The following is a 15,808-nucleotide window of genomic DNA, read 5'->3' on the forward strand; positions in this document are numbered from 1 at the left end:
AATAAATTGTTAATTGGACAACATTATCTATTCAATTATTAAATTATATAAAAAATAGGGAATTATAACAAAAAATTAACATAATTATTATTTAATCAAATTAACCTTGTAATCATTTGGAAAATATATTTACGAACAAAAAATTTCAAATGAAATACATTTTTAAAAAATTTAAAAAACAAATATATTATCTAAATAAATTTGAAAAAAAAAAATTCAAAGATTATTTCATAAAAACAAAAATAAAAGGAATAAAATAAATTATTAATTTTAGATAATATTCAATTATTAAATTATATAAATAAAAGACAATTATAAAAACTAAATAATTAAATTATATAAATAAAATAAAAGACAATTATAAAAATTAAATAAATAAATAAATAACATATTTATTTAATCAAATAAAAAATAAATTAATTATAAAAATTGAAAAAAAATAATAATTAAAAAGTCACTGACCGACTGTTAACAGTCGACCCATGACTGTTAACATGATTGGGCCGACTATTAACAGTCGTCGTCTTCCCGCAAGCAATTTTGCCATTGTCGAAGATAGAAAAAATTACAAAAAAATCACATTTTTCATCTCATTCACACCCACAATCTAACAATTTTACATGATGATAAATTTAAATCGAATAAACGTAAAAATAATGAATCTAAAAACTGAAACTTGTAATAATAAACTTCGAGCGCCAAAACTAACCGGAATAGTAGCGTGCAGGTACGGATTGAACGTTGGTGTTTTCGACCGGTGGTTGATCGATCGTTCTTCAGGCAGTTGGCATAGGTTTTCTTCGAAGTTCGATCGGTCGGTCGGTTTGAATTTTTTCTAATAGTCGGTGTATAATGAAGGATAAAATCGCCCTTTTAGTGTAAATTTATATATATATATATATATATATATATATATATATATATTTGTTTATTTAATGGGTCGAAAGTCAATATTAAAATTTGCTACAGCTCAAATTTCATTTCCATTAATTTCCTCGAGAAAAGGTCACTAAACCCATGGTTTTAACATGCTCTGAGTCCTGAGAATCTCTCATGCTTCAAGAGCCATTGGCAGCACCCTTTCAATCTCGAACCCAGCAATGTACGCTCAAAATCAGCCATTAAACCCGCCGACCCTGTGCCCAGTCGGCGCCGGAAATGACGGCTTGGTTGAGAACTTGGCTACTGATTATGAAGTTCAGTCTCTTAAAGACAGTGGAGTAGGCGGCTTGGCCACCGAAGAAGTCTCCATCCAGACCGACGACGGAATCTACACAGTCGGCGGCGGAGAGGGCTCCAACGTGTATGTTCCATGCGCCGCATATGGTAATGACCAGGTCGCTCTCTCGTTCCGCGACCGGGTCTTTGTGTTCGATGGCGTTACCGCTGATAAGGTTAAAATTTTCTAATGCTAAATTGATCTCCTTATTTTTTTTCTTATTGTCGTTCGAGTATTTTTCTCGCGGTGTTCACGGTTTCCAAGGAAATGTAGGAATCATGTTTTATTTTTGTTTTGCATACTGCAGTAGATAATGAGCAACTGTGTTGCCAAAGAAATGGGAAAATGATAATGAACTATCTTCACAATCCATTTAGATTTTAAACGATTGACTTTCTTCTTTACCTTGAATTAAGCGTTTTATAACCTTAAGGAATGGTGAAGTATGATTGCAAAATTTGAATTGAAACAAATATTTGAGTGGCAGATGTGATTTCTTTGTTCGGAAAAAATAAAGAAAAGGGGGAAAATGCCCATTATAATTTTGCACCTAGTAGAGGAATGTTTTAATTTCAAATTCTTTTACTCTTCACGCATCCACATAGTGCAGTTCCTGATGAATTTTGATAATCATATAATATCACAGGTGCAAGCAGTGCTTTTACTTCTGGGTGGATGCGAATTGGATCCTGGTACTTTAGATGTTGATATGGCGTACCATAGACAGAGGGTATTTAGTTATCTTTATATCGAGTTTTGTTCTTCGAATGTACTTGTTTGTTTGCTTAAGCACCTGATTGACTGACGTTTATATTATATATGTACTAGGCTTCAAATCCAAAGAGGGAAGAATCTCTGACTAGGTTTCGTCAAAAGAGGAAAGAGAGGTGCTTTGAGAAGAAAATTAGATACAATGTCCGGCAAGAAGTTGCACTCAAGTATTGCTTTCTTGCACTTGCCATTTATTATTATAATTATTCAAAAGTTGTGGCATTCTATACACGATGATATTTCTCAGCAAAAATGAGAACATACGTCCAATGCCTGGATAAAGTATGTTGTGTATACATGTCAATGTTAGTAAAATAGAAATGGCCAAGCCTTTTCCATAGAGTTAAATTTATTTGTTATTTAGGGAGGATATCTTACCAAATGCCTGAAACTTGTTGTTTGGAGTATTGCATCTATCTGAGACTTACTTCTAAGCTTGGGATTCTGTAATGACAATTTCTCCTCTCAGACAGAATCCTATATGATTTATAACAAGTATATATCTCCCTTCTTCTCTGTCAACCTTTTACTTTGCAATGACATGCATGAACTGCTAAATTTTTCTATTCAATGTGTTATTCTTGAAAGATCTAATAGAAAAGGAAACAAAAATCAAGTATAAACTTCCCAAGATAACCTAATAAACATGAAAAGAATACAAATCAAATTTAACAAACATTTATTTTTCTTCCAGAAAAAGTTTTCCATTTTTAAATTTGTCCAATTTGGTATGATTTTCTCTTTATAAATAGTATCTTTGCCTTCTTCTTTATTTTCCATCTGCATCTTTACCAGTGTCTCTAAGTTTGCCATGTAATGGGATAATGGTTATTTGGTAACATGCAATAATTTCTCCAGTGATGAAATATCAGAGTATATTTACTCATTTCATTTTGAGTTATCGTTCTATCACATCCAAGATTGTAGTCTATTGCCTTGAAAAATTTCACTGGAATTTTTCTTTTCATCATTGTTTTGAATTTCATGGCTGATTGATGTTGTCTGCTTGGGTACATTGGTCATCAGCTTCTAATTGATTTTGGTCGAGGTTTTTTGGTTTCATTTTGTTGACTTGAGTGGACTATTTAATGAAAAAAGGGTAATACGGGATGCTTCAATTCGTACATTTTAATAATAAAATTTTAGAAGAACATTAACAACTTTTCTTATGTTTATTGTAATAAAAGATATAAATTTTGGAAGCAATCAAGATTTCATTGTGATCGATCTATTGGTTGAATCTCTACTTGAATGGTATAGGTATTGAAGATTGATGTCCAGAAAATTTAGCTACTTTGAGTTTTTAGAACACGACTATCCAGGCCCCAAATTGTTCAGCAATAATGATGCTTAATTATCTTCATATTTCGTTCCATCCCATGACGCATGCTATAGTTCCAACTAGATATGTAAGTAGCAGCCTAAGTAGTAGAATAGCAACTGAGATAAACTTATCATGTGGTCCTTTTAGATACATGCATCTGTAAATGCTCTGAAAATACTTTTGCTTCTCAACAAGATTTTTTTAGCTTAAAGGATGCTTCAGACATCCTGAGAGTGTGAGAATTGGAAAGGCACAAGGTAGCAGAGATGAGGGAGAGGGTGTGACACCATAGATGATTAGAAAGTTCTCTTTCTTTCTTTCTTTCTTTTTGACGTTGCTAACATTTGAAAGGCCATAAAACTTAGATCATTCATACACTTTTCTCTCTGTTGTTTGAACTGGCAGGGGAATCTCATTAAAAGTTTTGTTTATGATGTTTTGTACACATCTTGCAGATGTATTCCGGGATAACTCACACTGTTAGTAACATTACTGTTTTGATGTGCGTTCATCTTTCAGAATGCAGCGCAGGAAGGGTCAATTTGCTTCAAGAAATTCTGAGAAATTTACTACTATGGATGCCAGACTGGATTTTGGAAATGAGGAAAAAGAACCGGATACTCTGTGAGTTCTATGCTATTCTAGATTTCGTTCTGATTCACTGATACCATATGTTATTTCTATGTGGCATAATCTGCTTCAGTTTTGCATATATCAAATCATTTTGCTATTCACTTGTTTATTGTTATGACTTGATAATGGTATTCCTGAATTTAGTTTAGACTTTCCCTTCAGTAACTTTGCTAAGCTACGAGCTTCCACTGTTAGACTTGGGGGGATGCTTTTTGTTTTTTTTCCTGCGTCTATGATCTTGCCTATTCGTATCTATTAGAAATTCTTTGGTGATTCCACGTGTCTTCTGTGTCAGTTGCACTCATTGTGGTACTAGTTCAAAGACTACTCCAATGATGCGGCGAGGGCCGGCTGGTCCGAGAACTCTTTGCAATGCGTGTGGGCTATTTTGGGTAAACAAGGTTACTCTCTTCTCTGCCGCTGCTTATCCATGTTTTTTCCATCTTTGTTCTTTGATTCAACTCGATCTCAATTCCTTTGTTTTTACTATTTCTTTCTGCCATCAGAATAATTTCAGAATGACATTACCTGTTTGTTGATGCATGATTCTCCTGTTAGAAAGGATCTCTTCATTGGCTTTGTCTAAATAATATTCTACTGTCGAAAATCTCGGTTTGATTTTGAATTAAGTTCTTCTTCAAAAGTTTGGATGATGAGTGGAGAGATAATTGTCTGTATCTCTTCATTGGCTTTGTCTAAATAATATTCTGTTGTTGAAAATCTCTGTTTGATTTTGAATTAAGTTCTTGCTTCAAAAGTTTGGATGATGAGTGGAGAGATTAATTGTCTGTATCCATTAATACCTGGTTACTCTCTGGAATTTAGGTGTTATATAGACAGGTACTTCTGTAGAATGTATATATTGAAGTTCTCAATTAGAAATTTCCTTCTTTACCTGATGAGCCCGATTCCTTCTCCACCCTAATTTCTCTTTGCTGGTTTTCGTGATGGCCTATTTTGGTCACTGGTCTTTTGATAATGTTGAATACAATGAGCTTAATATGATCGACTCAATGTTCCACTCATCTTTTCTTGTATACTTTGATGCATAGAGATGTTTCTTGGTTGCAGCTTCAAATTCCTGATGATGACTCTGCTTTCTTTTTCTTTTCTGGCTATTTAATAGACCACAAAGGTTGAGAGATTTGATCTGCACGTGAAAATCACGCTTCCAACTTTTTCTGGTTACACAGATCCTATCGGAAGACAGATTTCAATGAACATATGAAGTTTTCAATCTTTTTTTACTCTCCCTTTATTGCTCCTTCCCACCAGCCAGTTATATTTATGCTATGGTTCTGATTTCAAGAGAAAAAGTTGTTTCATAGTCTTGCTTTTATTGCTATGATAAATATTGTCATTTACTTTTCTTCGTGGTAAATGCACGTCAGGCACAATCACTATCAGCCGACATTATTACGTTACTCTTGAATGATAAGGCCTGGTAGTTTGTATATAAAATTCTTGAACCTCAACATGCTGTAGAACGGTAGAACACACTGAACTGTATTTCTTTCTAAATCTTGAAGTCGTATGACTCTGTAGGGGAGCATGCGAGATCTTTCCAAGACATTCCAAGACAATTCTATGATTCGAACAGGAGAGGTATACGTTTAATCGGAGATATTTGACCAAACGCTCCCTCTGTCAGTTATGATTTATGTATAACTATTTAAACAACCCCCCCCCCGCCCCCGCTTTTTTCTTTGTCCGTTGTTTAACAGGACGAAGATGATAGCGAGTCTGATTATGGAATCCCAATCTTTCCATGTGCTAATCATGCTTGAGCCGTGAGAGCTGTGCAGTAAGCATGAAGAACTATTTTATGCTAATTCCGACTGATCATATCATATTGATTGTATAGATATCTTTAGTGAGCTCTGAAAGTATAGTCCAAATTACACACCAGACCTAGAAATGTTGAAAGATTATTTTCTAAATACATCGTGGTCGATGGTCAATTTCAATACCTGGCCTACTTTGAAGTTTAATTGTGGTGTCAGCGAGAATCTTACAGTTCCGTACTTTGATAGTCTGTTCAGTGGTTATATAGGTGATGATAAAACGTGTTGAAAACTTGATAAATCTTTGTAATTGGATTGGTTTATATTTTACTTCTCTAAAGCTTTAGTCTTAGCTCCCGTTTGATAGCAAATTTTCATTTTAAAGAATCAATTTTTTTTTATCGTTATTTCACTATTCCAGTCATCATTTTTGACTTTTTCACTCACATGTAGAATTCATTTTTCTCTTTAGCAGTCAAAAAATCAATTATCATAATCACTATCGAACCAGGCCTTTAAATTTCAATTAGAATGTAGTCAACATGTTTTTAAATGTCATCTTTATATGTATTGATTTAGGATAGAGTAATGCTATTTAGCATCATTGGTGTTTAACATCAATCTAGGTGCCTGCACTAGTGGTATGAAATTATGTGTTGAATTAAATACAAAGAATTATGCCTCAATAGGATCTATGATATGTCGATATTAGTGGTCTAGTACTATTGATACTAGATAAAATTATTTTTTAAAGGATAAATCTTGATGTACATAGAGGTGTCCACATCTTTCACATCGGTTGGGATCCACGAGTGGGTCTCATCCTGTGTGAGGGATTTCTATGTAGTATGTACTCAAATTATGTACATTAACCACAATTTTTTTAAAATATGATACGGCAGTGAGTGGCAATGAGAATTGTTTGTATTTATCCATTTGTGTTTTGGGGTTAGTGCGAGCGAGTGAGAGAGAGAGAGAGAGAGCATTCAGTTGAGATGAGGCCATATTGAACAGAAAGTGTAAGTAATGCAGAAGTGTGAAAAGCGAGGGACAGGATCATCGGTCAACCTTTTGACTGATGTATTATTGGGTGAAGAGAAAAGGCGGACTGATGTTCATCAATACATTTAGCCCCCATTTGAACATATTATTGCAAAATTGAGAATGAAAAATATAATTTTATGGGCCCCACATAAAAGATAAATTTCTCTTTTGATAGTCATTTTTATAAGAATGAGAATGAAAAATATAGTTGTTATGCGACCACTTAAGAGATAGAAAGTCAAATATGATGGCTTGATATGATGGATAATAGTTATATTTTTTATTTTTGTGGTCAAAGAATGAAAATTAAATAAGGGCAAAAAATCAAATATGGTGATTTGATGTGATGAATAACGATCATATTTTTCATTTTAATAAGAAAATAATGGGACTTAAACATGGCCTTTAACATATATAAATTTGCAATAAAGGTGTAACAAAAGTGAATAATTATACAAATTCAAAAATTGGGGTTTTTTCAACCTTAGTAAAATTTTATTAATCAATCCTAACTTTTTATTTACTCCAGATGTCCACAACCTTCTAAAAATGTAGCAAAACTTGTCCTTCGTTCATTATCCCCATAAAACGATGAATTTGTCCCTCATTATATATATTTTAAATAGCAACTAAATAAGTAGTGTTATAATTGATATATTAAGTCCCCGTTAATTCTCGTTCTTTGGCCACAAAAATAAAAAATATGATCGTTATCTATCTTATCAAGTCACCATATTTGACTTTTTATCTCTTGTGTGGGTTTCGTAAGCACTATATTTTTCATTTTTATTCTTACAAAAATGGGTATCAAAAGGGGCCTAAGTGTTAACAAAACCAGGGACATGCTTCCTTGTCCCAATTATATAGGATGAGTTTTTATTTTATTTTATTTTTTATTGTCTTAAATATAGAGGCATGTTTTCTAATTTAGAATATTTTGTTTTATTCCTTTACCAATATATTGTTATTCAATTTTCTTCACTTAATATGGCAATTTTTTGAAATCATCCAAATACATACATTTCTCACTTCTAGGAAACATGGAACAACTTTCATTTCTTTTTCTTCAAATTAAATCATTCAAATTCTCTACTAATTCCAACAATAATTTACTACTGCATACTGAAAATTAAATAAGTGTAAATTAGGAAAGATCTTGGCAAAGAATAATTTTTTAATGATATTAAAGAAGATTTCTTAATCCGTATGAAAAACGAAACAAGCTTATATAATTGAGATAGTAAATATTATAAATCCTTTTGTATTTCAGCTTTTAATGCAAAACATACAAGTTTTCAAAATATGGGAAATTGAATCCTTATAAATTTCGTTAACTTGATGGCTAAAAATGTCAATTTTTATCTAACGGACTATTACACCCCCTTACAAATTTGAATTAAACCAAAAACCAAAAAGAGAAGAAAATAATTGAATCCCTAAACCATTTTATTCTGCTTATCTTTTTAATATTAGTAAGAGTATAATAGTAATTTTAAAGAATTTTTCAACTTTGGTGTCATTCACACCATTTGAGGTAAGGGTGAGCTTGTCAAGGTACACGGCCATTAAGTTAAGAAAAATGCAGGGAAAAAAAATAGAGAAGAAAAATGGGGTGACATTGCGGTTCATGATTGAGTGTTTTTCTGTTTTATTTTTTCAAGTTTCAATAAAAATTTGTCAAGTGTAGTTTGAAAAAAAAAATCTGTCATTGAGTTCGACCATGTAACATGATTGTTATGTTGAATAGGTTGGGAGTGCAGTCCTAATTTTCTTTTAAAAGATAAAATAAAACTAATAAATATACTGAGTATTAAGCCTCGTTTGGTCTCATTATTTCAAAATTTAATGGATAATGATACTATAAAAAAATATCACCTGAAAGATCTCAAGCTTGATGCGACAACTTCACTTTGATGAACATGAATGGTCTTTGAATACCTTCAACAAAGGCAACGAGGTGTGTGCTCATCGCCCCTCCGATGCTTAAGTCAGATAGGGAATTTAATGCGTGAGGCTATAAACTGAAGATAATAATGAAGAACGTACCTCAAGAATGAACACAGGTTGTGTATTTATATATGTCAGCGATTGAGTCCTAGGAGGACTTATTTTGTCACAATCCTTATCCTTGTAGGAAAAGGAGTTAGTGTTTCACCTCAAGTATTCAAGTCACTGTTCGAGTCAAAGAAGGAGTTTGACAGGGTAGGGATTGTGACCAGAGAGGGATTAGTGTCCCTATAGGTCTTATAGAAAAGCTACCGAGTCAATATATATATATATATATATCGCCGACCTCAAATGCCGGACCTTGTCTTGGTGTTTTTAGGAGGCGTTGAGATCGGGGTTATAAGGTCGAGTTCGAGATCGACAAGATCTTGGATCATCACTGGTCCCTATGCATCGAGGTCGTAGATTCCCTCCCATCCTGATCTGCGAGCGAAGATGTAGAGGCATGAACATCCAGGTGTTTTACCACGTGTTGAGTGTTGTATGGGATGTCAGACAGTGATCTCAGATGGCCACCACTTGTGATGTCAGGTCACGACCTTAGATTACCGCCATGTGTCTTGATCCAAGGGTTGAGATTGCTTGACCGTTGGTCTTCCTCAGTCCCCCATAAATACCCTTACTTTCACTCCCATTTTTCACTTTTTCACTCTCATTTCCCAGTAAATCGAGCTCGAGTTCGGGGATTAGTGGGGTTTGTGAGCGATCATCCACAGAGGTAAGAGTTCGAGCCTTTAAGTTGTTTTATTTGATTATTAGTGTAATGTCGAGTAGTGATAGTATTGGGTCGAGTAGTAGTGACAGTAGCCAGGCTCCTAGGGACTCGAACCATAGTGATAGGCCTGAAGATGTAAACACTTTCATTATTCCTATGACCATCCCTGTTAACTCCCATATCGACGTCCTGACATACCCTAAGGAGTCGACCAAGTACAAAGAACATGTAATTATTAAAATAGCTAAAGAGTTTGGGGTCATGCCAATTTGTGACATTAGAACTCCAGGGCCAACTGAGACCATGTTAGGAGCTCGAGAGGGGGAAATGACCTTTTTTAGGGATGCTCTTAAGGCCGGGCTTAGGTGGCCTCTTCACCCATTTTTCATTCATTTTCTGATCTTATACTACCTGTGTCCGGGTCAACTAGCCCCAAATGGTTGGAGGTTATTTGTGTATTTCTTCATACTATTTAGGTGCCTCAAGGTTGAGCCAAGGGTCGACCTACTTCGAATGGTATTTGATATGAAATTTTCCCCAGGGTATAACTGTTTTGTTTATTTATCAACCAAGGGGGGGGGGGTTTTAGAACTCCTGATACCCCGAGCTCACTTAGAGGTTGGAAGGAACGTTTCTTTTTTGTGAAACCTCAAGACCTCGATCATCCCTTTAGCCTGAGGTGGGAAATCCCCGATAAAGATAGGTTTAACGAAGGTCAGGCCTATTTTGAGGTTTTAGAGAGAGATAGGCTGAGGTTAGTGAACCACGACCCCCTTGCAGACAAGATCGATTTCTTGCTTGAAGACGACACCCTCGACCTTGCTAACGTGAAAGGCCTCGAGGTACGATCTTTCTTTTTATGCAATCTTTGATATTTCATGGGTAATCATCAACCTATGGTTCGAGCTAATGCCTTTGATATTTTTGCTTGTAGAATTCGAGATGTCTTTTGATCCATCAGCCCTCCTGGACAATGTTCACAAAAAGGCGAAGGGCCCGAAGTCTAAAGCCTCGACAACGACCGCGTCCAAAGGAAAGAAACGGGCACGGGAGGCCGCCCGTCCAACCATGGTGGACTTGGGGCAGAGCTCACAAAACCCGACCCCTCCAAAGCAGCCAACCCTTCAACAACAAGTTCGGGTTCGCACCCCTTGTTATGGGTCGGACCTCTTAGCTGATGATGAAGACCATATGCCCGCGAAGTCGCTCGAGGAGTACGCCGACTGTGCTCTCATCCAGGGCATAGTTTATAAGTATGAGAAGGAGCTCGAGACGAATGAAGGAGCTCGGACTCTCGAACTCCTTACACTAAAGGTAGGTTTTTAATATGAATGCTCTTGTAGCCCTGATTGGTTTCTTAATTTGTACTAACGTTGGGCTCCAAACTTGTTTTTGTAGACATTAAGCGTAGCTCGGGGTCTTTGGCTCAAGGGGTTAAATTCCTCAGATCCCATAGCCGAGCTTGAGGTTAAGAGCGAGGTTGCATTTAAGAGGGCCTAGGAGTTTGAAAGGGCCCTAGAGGCGGCCAAGGTGGACCTCAAGAAAGCTGAGGACGAGGTCGGGCTGGCAAGGGACGAACTGAGGAGACGAAGCTTGAGCTCATTCAGTCCCGAAGCTCTTTCGAGGCGGAGCTTGCGAACATTCGAGTAAAAGCCTGAGCTCAGGCCATTGATGACTTCAAGAAGTCTGATGAGTTCAAAACTCTCCTGGGTCAGCACGGGTCTAGCTCGTATTATTATGGGTTGCGGCTAGCTCGGTCATTCCTTAGGACCAAGCTCCCTGAGGATTTGAAGCCTGTAGTGGAGAAATTAAAGACTGTGAATGAGCTTGCTAAGGACCTCGAGCTATCCTCTTCTGAGGGTAATGGGGATGATGATGACGACGATGTTGGGACCCCCGATAATGAAGGGGGAAGCGACCCCATCGACTTAGATTAGACCGTCTCCCGACCCCTATTTTGACATTTTTGTAACTTTTTTTTCTTTTTGCTCATGTTGTCTGCCCGATCTAGGCTTATGTACTTATTTTGATTTTTGATTATATGCAGGTTTATTGCCCGAACTGGGCTTCTGTCTTTGAGAGGGAATTTTATCAGTTCATGCATTTTATTATTTCTACGAGATCGTGCGTTGATCCTGTGCGTATTGTAATTTTGAATTCGAGTTTACATTATAGTTTAGAGTTCGGTCGTTAGTGTATGTCACGTGTCCTAATCTTTAAACTCATAGCTCGTGCGTGTGGCATAGTTCGGGTGTCTTTCTTATCGTCGAACTATGAACAAATTGATCCTTTAAACAATACTGGTCGTGGGGCGTCAATTTTCGAGTTCAGTGGTGTATCGTCGGGAGAAACTAGATCGTGCACTAGTTTTGATTTCTTGCTCATATCGGGGGTTGACCCCAACATCTAAGTTCGGTGGTGTATCGTTGGGGGGCAACTATAATAATTGACCCGACCTCGATCTTATAATTCATGCTTCGTCAAGCATTCTGGGATCGTCAAGGTCGGGGATAACTATACATACGCAATTGCATCATGACCCGACCTCGATCTGACGATTATTTCGTTTCACGTCATTCTGGGATCGATAAGGTCAGGCTTATATGCTCGACCTATTACAGCTTGAGGTCGTGTGTGGAATTGGTAAAAATATTAGCTGCATGCGCGGGGCATGACCTTACGCCAATTTAGTAAAGATATTAGCTGCATGCGCGAGGCACGACCTTACGCTAATTTATGTAAAAGTATTAGCCGCATGCGCGGGGAACGGCCTTACGCCAATTTAGTAAAGATATTAGCTACATGCGCAGGACATGGCCTTATGCCAATTTATGTAAAAGTATTAGCTGCATGCACAGGGCACGGCCTTACGCCAATTTAGTAAAGATATTAGCTGCATGTGCGGGGCACGACCTTATGCCAATTTAGTAAAGATATTAGCTGCATGCGCGGGGCACGACCTTATGCCAATTTAGTAAAGATATTAGCTGCATGCGCGGGGCACGACCTTATGCTAATTTAATAGGGGATCAATATCATAAAGAAAACTTCTTATGTGTTATTAAAAAGGCTCAAGGGCGTTTGATACCCGAGCTTATTTGAGCATGAGCTAACGGGGCATTAGAGCCCGAAAAGTAAAAACGAAATTAAGAAAACATGAAGCGGGCATGCAAGCCCTAAAGGAAAATTATAGCTATAGCTAATCACTTGTAATATATTTTCAGATTGTTGGCGTTCCATGGCCTTGGGAGTGATTTCCCCGATGTATCTTTGAGGCTATAGGCTCCACCTTTAAGTTTTCTTATGACCTCGTAGGGTCCTTCCCATGTCGACCCAAGTTTCCCTGGTTGGTGCTCGGCGGCTTTCGCTTTCCTGAGGACAAGATCGCTGGCTCTAAATCTCCTGTTCTTGACCTTCTTGTTGAAGTGCTTTGCCGTTCTGTTTTGGTAACTTGCAGTTCTAAGGGAAGCTTGCTCCCTTACCTCTTCAAGTAAGTGAGATGCTCGGTAGTTTGCGTCTCCTTATTTGTCTCGAGCTTTCTCATTGTGCGGAGGCTAACCTCGATTGGAACGGTAGCCTCAAGTCCAAAAGCAAGCATGAATGGCGTCTCACCAGTTGCTGTCTTGTGTGAAGTCCTATGTGAAGTCCTATATGCCCATAGTATCGAAGGCAGCATGTCAGGCCAGTCACCTTTGGCATTCGCTATCCTTGTTCGGAGGTCCTGCAATATGATCTGATTAGTTATTTCGGCTAACCCATTACTTTGTAGGTGTGAGACCGAGGTTAGGCGATGATCAATCTCATTGCTGTCGCAGAAGTTCTTGAACTGGGATTGTCGAATTGTCTTCCATTATCTGTGATGAGGACTTTTGGTATCCCGAATTTGCATATGATGGACTTCCATATGAATGACCTGAGCTTCGGCTCTGAAATTGTTGCTAGAGGTTCGGCTTCTACCCACTTTGTAAAATACTCCACTGCCACAGCTACAAATTTTAATTGTCCTCGGACCAAGTGGAAAGGCCCAAGAATTTCAACTCCCCATTGCTCGAAGGGAGCTGAGTAGTTAATGGATGTTAGTTCCTCAGCAGGAGTATGTATGATGTTGCCAAACTTTTGGCACTTATCGCACTTCCGGACGTAATCTGTGGCATCTTTCTTCAGACTTGGCCAGTAGTATCCATACCTTATCAACTTATGTGCAAGAGCTCGGGCTCCTTGGTGATTTCCACAAATGTCTTTGTGAATTTCAGTCATTGCTTGAAGGGACTCGAAGGGTCTGAGACACCTTAGATAAGGGAGTGTAAGACTTCTGCGGAACAGGACTCCTTCGATTATGCAATATCTAGCAGCTCTATACCGAATGCTTCGGGCGAGCCGAGGGTCTGCAAGAATGTTGCCATTACTTATGTAATCAACTATTGGATGCATCTAGGAGGGCTCATGGTCGATGTCCATGATACTTGGCTTCTGGGCTATACTTGATTCTTCAACCATCTTGATGTGCACGGTTCTATCGAGCCCGTCAGCACCCATGAAGACGAGTCTGGATAATGCATCGGCTTTGGCATTTTCGGCTCTGGCTACTTTCAGAATTTCACAACTTACGAACTGCCTTTGGAGGTCATGTACTTTCAAATAATATAAGCTCATTTTTTCATCCTTTCTTTCGAAAGACCCCTGGATTTGCCCGACCACTAGCTGTGAGTCACTGAAAACTTTGACGTGCTCACACTCAAGATTTTTCGCGAGTTCCAGGGCTATAACAACGGCTTCGTACTCTGCTTCGTTATTGGTAGCCTGGAATTCAAATTTGAGAGCGTATTGTATCTCCGTAATCTTGTTTGGACTTGTGATAATTACACTAGCCCCCGAGCCCGAGATATTGGATGCTCCGTCAACAAAAATTTCCCATATTCCTGAGGTCGAGTTCGGGCTCTCGACTGGTGTTTCTGAGGATCTCGGAGTAAGCTCTGCTATGAAGTAAGCTAAAGTTTGGGCCTTGATTGCAGGTCGTGGCTTGAATTCTATGTCAAATTCGCCGAGTTCAATTGCCCATCTCAGCAGTCTTCTTGAGACATCTGGCTTCTAAAGTATATGTCTGAGAGGTTGGTTGGTGAGCACAACAATTGGATGTGACTGGAAGTATGGCCGTAATTTTCTAGCAGCCATTACTAAAGCAAGGGCGAGTTGTTCCGCAAGTGTGTATCGTGTTTCTGCATCGAGGAGCACTTTACTTACATAGTAGATAGGTTGCTGGACTCTTCCTTTTTCCTTTACTAAGACATCGCTTACTGCGTTCTGAGAAACAGCCAAGTATAATAGCAGCGTGTCACCGGGTTCGGGTTTAGTAAGGACTGGAGGCGTTGATAATGTCTGTTTAAGCTCCTGAAAAGCTAAGTTACATTCCTCATTCCAGTCGAACCCTTTATTTCCCCTAAGTAGTTTGAAAAAGGGTGAGCACCTGTCAGCTGCCCGGGAAACAAACCTGTTTAGTGCTGCTATGCGACCTGTCAACTTTTGAATGTCCCTTTTGCACGTAGGAGCCTCCATACTTATCAAAGCTTGGATTTTGTCGGGATTTGCCTCTATTCCTCTGTGCGTGATCATAAAACCCAAGAATTTTCCAGATGCCACCCCAAATGCACATTTTGCCGGGTTGAGCTTCATGTTGTATCTCCGTAACTTAGCAAACACTTCCTCTAGATTAGAAACATGGCTATTCAACTGTTTGCTCTTGACCACCATATCATCCACATATGCTTCGACCGTTTTCCCAATTAGCTTGGCGAAGATCTTGTTCACTAACCTTTGATATGTTGCTCCAGCATTCTTCAGTCTAACGGGCATGACCCTGTAGCAGTAGATGGCTGAATCTGCCATGAATGAGGTCTTCTCTTGATCTTCTTCTGCCATGAGAATTTGGTGATACCCTGAGAAAGCATCCAAGAAGCTGTGCAGCATATGACCTGATGTGCTATCTACGAGATTGTCAATTCTAGGTAGGGGATAACTGTCTTTGGGGCATGCTTTATTCAGATCTGTGAAGTCAATACAAACTCGCCACTTTCCATTAGCTTTCTTGACAAGAACCACATTGGCAAGCCATTCGGGATATTGTACCTCTCGAACGAACTGTGCATTAAGGAGTTTGGCAATCTCCTCTTTTATGACTTCTCGTCTTTCCGGTGCAAACTGCCTCTTCCTTTGCTTCACATGTCTTGCTTTCGGGTTCACGTTAAGTCTATGTACTGCAACTTCTAGATCAATTCCAGGCACGTCCTCAACATTCCAAGCGAATACATCAATGT

At 38.1% G+C, this 15,808-nt stretch overlaps 1 protein-coding gene across 2 annotated transcripts; it reads left to right on the forward strand.

Moving 5' to 3' along the window:
- Positions 1-999: 999 nt before the first annotated feature.
- Positions 1,000-6,089, forward strand: LOC111409019 (GATA transcription factor 25-like). Of its 2 annotated transcripts, none has more exons than XM_023038912.1 (7): positions 1,000-1,394; positions 1,866-1,949; positions 2,048-2,157; positions 3,834-3,938; positions 4,243-4,348; positions 5,493-5,552; positions 5,672-6,089. In XM_023038912.1, the coding sequence occupies exons 1-7, from the start codon at positions 1,101-1,103 to the stop codon at positions 5,732-5,734; spliced, it is 822 nt and encodes a 273-aa protein (XP_022894680.1). In that variant the 5' UTR covers positions 1,000-1,100; the 3' UTR covers positions 5,735-6,089. The 2 variants fall into 2 exon arrangements, with proteins under 2 accessions (XP_022894680.1, XP_022894682.1); XM_023038914.1 differs by having other exon boundaries at positions 4,243-4,339.
- The last annotated feature ends 9,719 nt before the right edge of the window (positions 6,090-15,808 follow it).

The sequence above is a fragment of the Olea europaea genome, chromosome 14, assembly GCF_002742605.1.
Source record: "Olea europaea var. sylvestris chromosome 14, O_europaea_v1, whole genome shotgun sequence".
NCBI lineage: Eukaryota > Viridiplantae > Streptophyta > Magnoliopsida > Lamiales > Oleaceae > Olea > Olea europaea.

Bases quoted from the DNA above. Each gene is read 5' to 3' on its own strand.
- LOC111409019 (XM_023038912.1), top strand. From the start codon at position 1,101: ATGTACGCTCAAAATCAGCCATTAAACCCGCCGACCCTGTGCCCAGTC. The intron at 1,950-2,047 runs GTATTTAGTTAT...TATATGTACTAG, and splicing joins TGGCGTACCATAGACAGAGG to GCTTCAAATCCAAAGAGGGA. The intron at 3,939-4,242 runs GTGAGTTCTATG...CTTCTGTGTCAG, and splicing joins GAAAAAGAACCGGATACTCT to TTGCACTCATTGTGGTACTA.